This window comes from Cyprinodon variegatus, unplaced genomic scaffold (assembly GCF_000732505.1).
Source record: "Cyprinodon variegatus isolate N-32 unplaced genomic scaffold, C_variegatus-1.0 Scaffold2, whole genome shotgun sequence".
Taxonomy (NCBI): Eukaryota; Metazoa; Chordata; class Actinopteri; order Cyprinodontiformes; family Cyprinodontidae; genus Cyprinodon; species Cyprinodon variegatus.
In genome coordinates this window covers 1,563,045-1,572,941 of record NW_015150455.1, presented here as the reverse complement: position 1 = coordinate 1,572,941, position 9,897 = coordinate 1,563,045, and the positions used below count along the sequence as shown (strand labels likewise).

Here is a 9,897-nt window from a genome sequence, read left to right as displayed (position 1 = left end):
TATTCTTAAAATAAGATAATTCAATAACATAAAAAGACAATCCAATAGTTATTTTTTTTCTTATTTTAAATCGAAATTATCTTGTTCCATTGGCAAAATGTCTCTTTTATCTCATTTCAAGAACAAATGCACTGATTTTAAGAAAAAAAGTGACATCTGGATTAGTTAAGTCAAGAAAAAAAGGTAAAAAGCTAATTGAAAAGTTAAAAAGTAAAATTAAAAAGTCAATAAATCTAGTTTACAATTGTATTTAGGTTTCTAAACTAAAACATGTAAGAGTCCGTATCAGCATTAATACCTCTAAAGTTATGTTGGACCCAAAAAAAAAAAGTGTTTCTTTCACTCTCAGTTTTCTATGAATATCTTATAGAAGCACTTTTGTTATTTTTCCTGATAAGTTCTTATTACATTGACAAGTTTTGCCATCAAAATATCCATATTTTTTTTAAAGTTACAAAGGTAATAAGGTCTTGTCCTGGATTCCAATACCACTATTGGCTTGAAATTTGGATTTTCTAAATTATACTAACTCAATGTGACTTTAACCAGGGCTGCTATGATTGAAATCCCAATTTTTTTTTTTTTTACAAAAACAATAGCAAAGAACAGTCATATGAAATAAGTTAGTTGCAAAATAAAAAACAAAAACAAAACAGGCTGATTTGGTTTTTTACAACCCCATTATAAAAAGATGTCATAGGTCAGAATTTCAATCATTATTATGAGACTTATTAGTGAAAATCATGACTTAACATTGTAAAGCTGAAAGTACATTCAATATGAGATTCAAACATTATTTTTTGCTGTTATTTCTGCTTGTAGCTAAAAACTAAAATTAGTTCACAATCACAAATACATTAAATGACAAGTCATTTGGCCAGGGCTTCTTTTCTGTTAATGGAAATTACATCTCCCCACAAGACAAAGCACAAGGGGTGCAAGTTTGTGTTTGGGTTGCTGTATTTTTACATTAATACTTAGTACCTTTGTAACTAAGTCAAAAAGTTTATTGGGTATCACAGCAAATGCTTGTTTCATTGCAACTGAAAAAGATTTTTTTTTAAATGCTTTCGGCATGTGTCTGTTAGTAATGTTCGACTAAGTTTGGAGAAGTTGTGTTCTCTCTGGTTTGTATATGGGAATCCCATTATTATGTAGTTGGACTGTCCGTCTTGAGATGGTGCTACCAGCAAGGCCCTGCATCTTCAGGAGGGATGGTCCTCCGCCCTGTTCGTCTCCATCACCATCAGCATCTCAAGTTAGATGCGACTTTTATGCCTCTACCTCTTTGAGGTATTCCAATGTGCATCCTCTATTTTGAGGTTTAATGCATGGTGACCACCAAAAACATCAAGAAAATAGCCTCATTAACTTTCCCAGAGTCCTGAGTAGGCACAATCCCTTATGTTTATATTTTCACATCTGTACCATTACCTAAAGAATGGTACCTTATGCTTTACCTAGGAATATACTAAACCCATAATATGAATTCCTTATATTTAAATCAAACATACAAGACTGTCCTAGATAGAACACCTTTCTTATCTACTACTGGATTGTTAAGTCTCCTACATTATTTTTAACAACCTTACATAGAATTCAGCTTAATTCTATAGAGCAGGGTTGTCAAAATTTGTTACTAAGGAGCTAAAAAAAATCACACTCAATGCTTCGTTAACCTAAGATTTTTTTAAATCTTCTGTACGAAAGGCTTGATATCAGTAAATAACTAAGCACCAGCATCAACAGACCAAAGCTGTATCAGTCTGAAAAACACATAAAAGATTGCTTCAAAATACATTCTGCAATTCCTATTCACATTCTAACATTTAACCCTTCACTTTGAGTTCAAATTAAAATAACCAAGAAAATCGCGTTGCCTCAAAAGATTAATCAGAAACTTTTGTCTACTTGGATCATGTTTAATGCTTTAGGTTTTTGCAGCTGTGAAATAATCAGAACCAAATATATTTTTCTAGGAATAGATTGGTTGGAAAAACAACTAATCTAGTTGGTTAAAACAAATTTGGTTAGATTAAACATATATAATGATCACAATTCTAACAAGGCACTGGTTTCAGTCCTGTCTTTAGTGATTTGTACTGTTGCTTTCTAAAGATCAGACAGTATATATGTGGTGTGTTACCCTTTAATCCAAAGGTTGTGGGTTCGATTCTTGGTATGAAGTTTTAAAAGTTGTACTACTTAACCAGTATTTTGGATAAATTGAGCAATTTGTATTGGTTTGCCCTTTGGCCAACATAGATGGGGTAAAAACACTTTGGTTTAACTAAAAGATTGGTTGAATAACTTCAGACCAGATTAAAACTTAACACTGTGATACATTTGATTTTTGAATAAAAGTGACAAACCATTCATTTTGCTCATCATTGCACAATTTTCACAAACTATTTCACTATGTGCTTGAGCTTATTTCACTAAAATGAAAAAACAGCGCACCTTAAAATATTCTCTTCTAAGACATTTTACTCAAAATCCCTTACAATGGATTTTATTATACACACCAATCATTAACAATTTCAAGGGAACCGAAATTCAGAGAATCAGATTTTGAAAGGACACCTCACAAGAGACAACTGATATTATTTTTAATTTTGAAAACAATGTATGACATGTTTTTTTTTACCTGTACATACCCCAAATAATGTTTCAAAGAAATGTACATATTCATCAGTGGAAAGAAAAAAATAACCGCCTAGTTTCATGGAATAAAAAATACAAAAAAAATACATGTCAAAGGAGCTATGCTGCATTTCCATCTGTCTAAAAAAAAAAAAAAGTACAAAAAAACCCCCAAAAATCTTATGCAGCTGTTATTTTTTTCTGTATCTACAAAATATTTCAAACAAGTATGAGCTGTATTTTTCTCGGTCCGATCGGCCTCCCACTCAGCTCCCGAATTGCAGTTAAGGCCTCCTGGCGAGACTCGAAAACCAAAGTGGCCGAGCCTTTAGGTTTTCCGCTGGCCTCGTACTGAAGTGAAACGGATCCGGGTATGATGCGATATCCGTAACAGAAATCATAAACCTCCTCAGTCCTGATCTGGAAAGGCAGGTTAACCAACTGCACACAGGTGGGACCATCGTACTGCTGAGTAGGTGCACCAAACCTCCCACGTCCTCCACTGCGCCTGTCCCGCGGAGAATGAGCTCTTACCCCACGAGGTTCGGAGTCATAGCCTCCACGGATACGCTCCTCTTGAATAGGTAAACTACCTTCCCTGGGTTTCCTCATATCAGAGTATGAAGCATTCTCACCAGATCCATAGTAAGGCTCCATGTTCCTGGCAAAGTTCTGCCCCGTTTTCGGTAACGCCTGCTGTACTTCTGGTTGCTCTTTGGACAGCTGGTCCATCTGAGCACGAGTAATGCACTTCACTGCAACTTCAGAGCCCAGAAACCGCCGTCCATTGAGAGAAAGGGCCCCCATTGCCTCCCTCTCAGACTCAAAGAGAACCAAAGCCTGCCCGACCCCTTCACCTTTATGGTCATACAGAACCCGTACCATGTTCTCTGTGACATTAAACTCGTTAAAAAAATCTATTATCTCAACCTTTCTCACGTCAAATGGGAGGTTCCTTACAAATGCACAGATTTTCTCAGAGTCATAAGGGTCCCTAGTAAAGGAAGATGAAGGCCTTTCCTGATAATTTTCAGAGTTACCAGGTGATCCACTTGGTTCATTTTTAGACTCCAGTAGCCTGATCATGTTCTCTCTTGAGATGGACCGGATATGAATCCATCGATTGAGAAAATGCACCTTCTCCTTACTTATAGCATCCCAATACTCACTGATGCTCTTGAAGAGCACAAAGGCCGACCTGGTTCTTCTGCCAGAATCGTCAGTTAGAAACAGAATCTGATCATTCTCGAGTTTTGCATTACGAAAAAGGTGCCTTATGTCATCTTTTTCCACTGCAAAGGACAGATTGTCCAACAGCACACAGTATTCCTCCTCATTAGGACCAACTGGCCTCGGGGCCACAGGGGATCGAGACCTAGCTTGATACTCTGGGGTTCTCCGATTGCGAACAGGTGCTCTTCCCCTTTCAAATGTCTCCATTGTGTCGTTAGCGGCTTGCCTTCTAGCAGCAGCTTTCCGCCAAAAATCAGCTGTTGTTTGGCGAACATCAACATACCTTGACCCCATGTATTTCCCATCATGCTTTAGGGCCTCCAATGTATCCTCCTTCGATGCAAATTTGGCAAAGCCTTTGCCATTGTTTTGGCCACTTTCGTGTTTACACAAGATAATGTCAACAATGCACAAACCGTGAAAGAATTTGTACACATCTTGTTCTGTTACTGAGAAAGGCATACCATTCAGAAACACAATGAAAGGGTCAGGATTGGTGACTGACGGCCGTTGATGCAGGGAAGGAGGGCTATAACCCGACCGGCTTCTTGATCTTCTGTCCACCTCGGACTCCATGGATCTTCGAGTTGCTCTCCCATTGCCCTCAGGTCGCCCCATCTGATCAAAGTTTGCCTTTTGCGTTGCTCTTTCAAGCACACTCTGCATTTCTTGTTTGCTGCTTAGCAACAATCTCACAGGTGACCCATTAATGAATCCCCCTGACCGTGCAATGGCTCTTCTGGCATCTTCATCTGAAGCAAAGATAATGAAAGCTTCCTCTAGAGGTCCGCCAATTATATGCACACCTCCATCTGGAATTTTAAGGCCCGTGAAGAACCTGCGAATATCTGCAGATTCTGCTGTGACACTCAGTCCCTGTAAACGGATGACGACTGCCATGATGAAGCACAAACAACGGCACCTGTAGACAAAGGGGTAAAGAACAGCATTACTGCCTCCAGAGCCTTGCTAGCTCTGTACAAATATCCCAACATTTAGTTTCTAAAGGACAAATAAATATTCAAAAAAAACAACATAAGGGAAAGAACAACTTCCTGATGTCCATAAAAGCCACCCACTTGATACAAATATGAGTGCAAAATAAAAATATAAGAGTCAGGCCTCCCACATTAAATTCTTCTTTAGATACCAAGACTTGGATCCAAGAAAGTGTCTCATCAAATTCGGGTATGTTTTACTGGGCATCATGATATCGGAAGTAAAAATACATCATATGGTTAAGTTCTTTACTTACAAAAATGAATAAATTAATGAAATGATGCCAAGGAATGGGGCCTTTATGAATAGCACTTCTGATTTAAGTCCATTCCCAATATTTTTCAGTTTTCAGAAAATGTTTCATTGTAATCATCGTTTTTCAAAACTGGTTGTCTATTTTCAAGAGTCCCAGCATTGATGAAAGGAGTCCTTTTGTCGCTCCGAAAGCCTAAATCCCAGGAAAAAAAAAAAATGTCTCACTCAATCCAGCAGTATCTTAGAAACTAAGCTTTTTGTACATCAGACAATCTGAAAACCAACCAGATACATTTGTTGAATTAGAACTAACGCAGCCTCAATACTCCAGTCAATAAGAGCGCAACTGACTCCAGCACAACACCAAACACGCACCAACTCTGACATTCTGTAAAAGTAGCTTTTAAAACAAATATAAAAAAAAGACTACTAAATGTCTAATATGTACTTCAATCACAGTAGCTTTTATTTCCAGCTTTAACTACCTTATTCAAAGATGGCGCAAACATTTCCTTTATATTTATATATTTCTTCATCTCACAGCAAGAGTTGTTTTCCCAGAGAGGTGCAGCACAAAGGAAGTTCAACAGGACAGAATCCCTTTGTCCCAACAGGCTTGACACCACAAAAAAAGTCCATTCAGAGAGGACATGTGCAATGACCATGACTAGGAAGATCATTATATTCAGGGTTTAAATGGATGCACAAACTACTACTCTCAGTGGTTTAAAACCTTTTGTAGTTCCTGCTGTAACATGATACCCATGCTAAAGTATTTATTGGAACTGTAAAAACTTCCTGCTACTCTTGCTTCAAAATGAATCTTTAATAATTTCTCCAAAGTGAATCACCAGAACTCCAAATTAAACTGTTTGTTTTTACTAGATTCAACAAATCAATCCAGTGACGATTTTAGACAAACTATTACAAATGTCAACAATGGAGCCACATCCACCAGTGGAACACCAAGTTGGTAAACTGAAAATAAATCCCATAAATACCAACTTTTAGATGTTACAATGATGTGAAAACTAAAACAACAAAAAAAGATGTATTCATGGCATTGATGTTGGAAATTAAACTCTTAATAGAGCCACTAATTCACAATAAAACCTCTGCCCTTTGGCTTCATATGAGTGGCCAGTTCTGGGACTAACTAAAAGAATTGTCCTGTATACAAGTAATTAACTGGTTAACTGCAGTATGAAGATACTATTGCATGCCTTTTGCAAAAAATAACTAACTTAGAGCAGTAATTATGCTAAAACTAGAGATGTCCGATCCAATATTAATATAGGTTTGATATTAGCCAAAAAACGAATACCGGAATATACCGGCCTGGAACTAAAATCTCTGATATAAACAGGCAACTAGAAATAATCTACTATTACTGCTTTCTTTTCTTTTTTTAAGTTTTAGTAACCTACTGGTTATTAATAAATGGGGCAGTAGTTCTCATATATATTGTTAAAAATTGGAAATGGAAAAAAATGGTATGAGGGCATTTCTGGACAAAACCGTATTCAGAATATATATATTTTGCATTTACAATTAAAAAACTTTGTCCAAAAATATGGGGTGTATCTAAAGCTATGGCGTCAGCATGCTGCCAAAAGTCCACACATGCAATTGACACTCCTATGAGTAACTTTACCTCATACAGTCATTAACTCTTCTTCACATGCATGTTTAGCATGTTACATGTGCAAATAGAGTACCATTGGGACCTAATATTTCACACACACACACGTGTGCAAGAAGGCTCTGTGCTTCTGGATATTAAACCACACACGCAGCCTCCCTCCTCCTACATGTGAACCTGTTTTGTGCGCTGATGTCAATTTTTGTCCCTTTTAAGGCGTTGTCGACCGGAAAAGACAACCCGTCTGTGACTTGCTACTTTTCAGGAAATCCAGCGTAGACCTTTTTTCCCCGTTTACAGTTAACGTTTCAGCTAGCAAAAACTAGCATACTATTTCACCAGAACTTTTTTTTGTAGATGACTTATAACCACTTTTAGCAGACACCCAACAACTAGTCAAAATCCAGTATTTATCCAGACTGTGTTGCACTGATGTGTGTGATATATCAGTACTCGATTTGTGCTTCTAACATGTTGAGCATGTATGGGAGTCAAGAGTCAGTGATTGTATGAGGTAAAGCTGCTCGTATGAGTATTTGTTGCGTATGTGGGCTGGTCAAAACGTTAACTGGAAGGAGGAACACAGTTTATGCTGGTTAACTTGGAAACGTGTCAGAACTGAAGTGGGATTTCCTGAAAAGTAGCTAATTGCAGGCAGGTTGCTTTTTCCAGTCGGTAAAACCTTCAAAGGGAAAAAAAAAAGTTGACATGAGCGCACAGAAAAATATCCACACGTGAGGAGGCTGTGCGTGTGTTTTTTTCCTACACTTGTGTGTGTGATATATTAGGACCCTGTGGTACTCTATTTGTGCATGTAACATGTTAATCGTGCACGTGAGGAAGAGTTAATAAGCAGTTAAAGCTGCTCGTAGCATTTGTTGCATATGTGGATTTTTGGCAGAATTCTGAAGCCATACAGAATGCTTAAAGTGGCAAGCTTTAGCTTCACCTGGCTGAAAATCTGCAAAACTATTTTTTAAAGAACCTTCTGCCCTCAGATTATTAAAAGACCAACTCAAAAATAAATATCACAGCAGATTAATTAAAAAAAAAGATTGGAGGTTTTCAAATGAATCAGTTGCAGACAATAAATCACAAAGCATCACACAATAAAATATGATTCACATTTAGGTGGCTCAAATCTCTTATAGGAAGGGAAAAACAACTCAACCATTTAAATGGAAGAGTAATGTAAAGAAACTTCTTGCAGTATTTTATTTTTTTTTACAATCTCAAAAAACAATCCGTAATGTACCACTCCAGCTTCTACCATCTCAGACAGACATGTCTTTAACTGTGAAAAAGGCAAGTGCTGCCAAGCCAACAAACAAACCCAAGTAAACATGGCAGCACAGGAGGACCTAGTCGCAGCCGCTGTATAACATCTGTTTGTTAGAATCCATGATCTCATCCTTGGAAGACAAGAAGTGAAAGTGTTTAGGCATAAATAGTACCAAACCAAACTGAGTGTTACACATTATTACTCTAACTAGACAGGCTAAACAAAAGGCACCCCGACACAAGCAGAATCACAATCGGATTAATAAACCAAATGCATCAGCCTGAGAAATACCAATTCCAGGAAGTCAAGTCTGTGCTTGTTAATATCACAGAATATACTCTATATACACTATAATGTGTATATCATTATACCTCATCACATTCCATGTTTAAGACCATCTCAGCCTTCCAACATTAAGTGCTTCCTGCGCTCCATGACAATCATCCATTTATACAGAGGTAGTATATTTTTTTCCCCCATGTTTAGTCTGGGATTATTTCCATTCAGGATTTCTTTCCCCCGTTCCCAAATTATGTTACCGAACAGATTTCCTTAAAAGCTGAAAACATAATATCATTGTTCTTCCATGTTCCTCCTTTGCATTTCTTTGGATTAACCACTTGTGGTACCAAAAGGCTCCCTTCTTTCGCCACCAAGAAACTGAGCTGGATCCCCAGATGATACCTTCAATCCAGGCTTGTCTTGGATCAGAGGTTTAAATACTAGGAAAGCGAACTTCCTTATCAGATTGAGCCATTATGAGCAAGAACGTAGGGAATTCAGTCGCAAGGTCTGTAAAAAAAAAAATCTTCAATCGATAAAGCCACCAATATGTTAAAAAAAAAAAAAAAAAAAAGTTCATACAAGCTGATGCTCACAAAACCCACACTTCTACATAAATCCAACGCTCTTCAGTGGGACAGAAAACAAAAAGCTTCAACCATCCGTCACGTGATAAACTCACAAGGCGTACTTTCGGTTTAAACCGTCCGGAAAAATACGAATCTGGGTCACTGACTTTATGGCCTCATTTTGAGATTTACCAAAAGAGGTAAGACTCTCACTAACCAGTACAAAGTCTTAGAAAATACTCACTAAATATTAGCTAAATGTCACAAAAACACAAGAGTTCCATGGGAAAGGCCCAAACAGCCTAGACAAATACGTACACGCCGTTCAATAAGCATGTCGGAACAAAACCTTAATGTCGAATGCAAGAAAAAAAAGACACCCAAATTTGACTGAGGAGTTTCTCACAGCTCAGCTAAAGATCAAATCAGGTTCACGTTAGCTAGCTTCAATGCTAGGCCTGCTAGCCTGCAGCTTCAGTTCCTTTCATTATGCCAGTGTCGAGAAAAAATGAATTATGCGTCATGCCACAAAGTGGCCAATAAAGCGGGTGTCAAACTTACACAAATAATAACCACAGTCTTCACTCAAAACTCAATGGGAAGATGATAAATGCAGATATATATGTTTAGGTGGACAGTCAGCGTCACGCAGCTCGTATCCGAGAGGAGGAAGAAAGCAAAATGTTTGTTCCCCTCCCCCTGAGGAGCTGGCTAAACAGGTTTAGAATGACACACCGCCCCCTGCCGAGCTGGCATGGAAATGTCACAACCTTGGAGGTCGGTCTGGAGGAACGAAAATTTCAATGCAACATTATGATATGTATTATTTTATTTTTAAATATCTTTATCTTTAAAGATCTGACACTTGTATTTACTTCTTATTTTATTTCTAACAAGGCACTAACTTATGAACAGTATATTTACTATTTTTAATGTAGCATAGAGTGAAGTAACAGTGTATTTTAGAAAATATAAGATTCCATTTTAGATTC

The 9,897-nt window shown here is 37.5% G+C and overlaps 1 protein-coding gene across 1 annotated transcript; it reads right to left on the bottom strand.

Annotated features, from left to right (window-relative positions):
- Positions 1–2,533: 2,533 nt before the first annotated feature.
- Positions 2,534–9,591, bottom strand: LOC107082252 (RNA-binding protein 12B-A-like). The gene is made up of 2 exons (XM_015370838.1): positions 9,467–9,591; positions 2,534–4,798 (listed from the first exon to the last, which is right to left on the bottom strand). Exon 2 carries the CDS (start codon positions 4,774–4,776, stop codon positions 2,863–2,865), a length of 1,914 nt encoding a protein of 637 aa, XP_015226324.1. The 5' UTR covers positions 4,777–4,798; positions 9,467–9,591; the 3' UTR covers positions 2,534–2,862.
- Between the last annotated feature and the right edge of the window lie 306 nt (positions 9,592–9,897).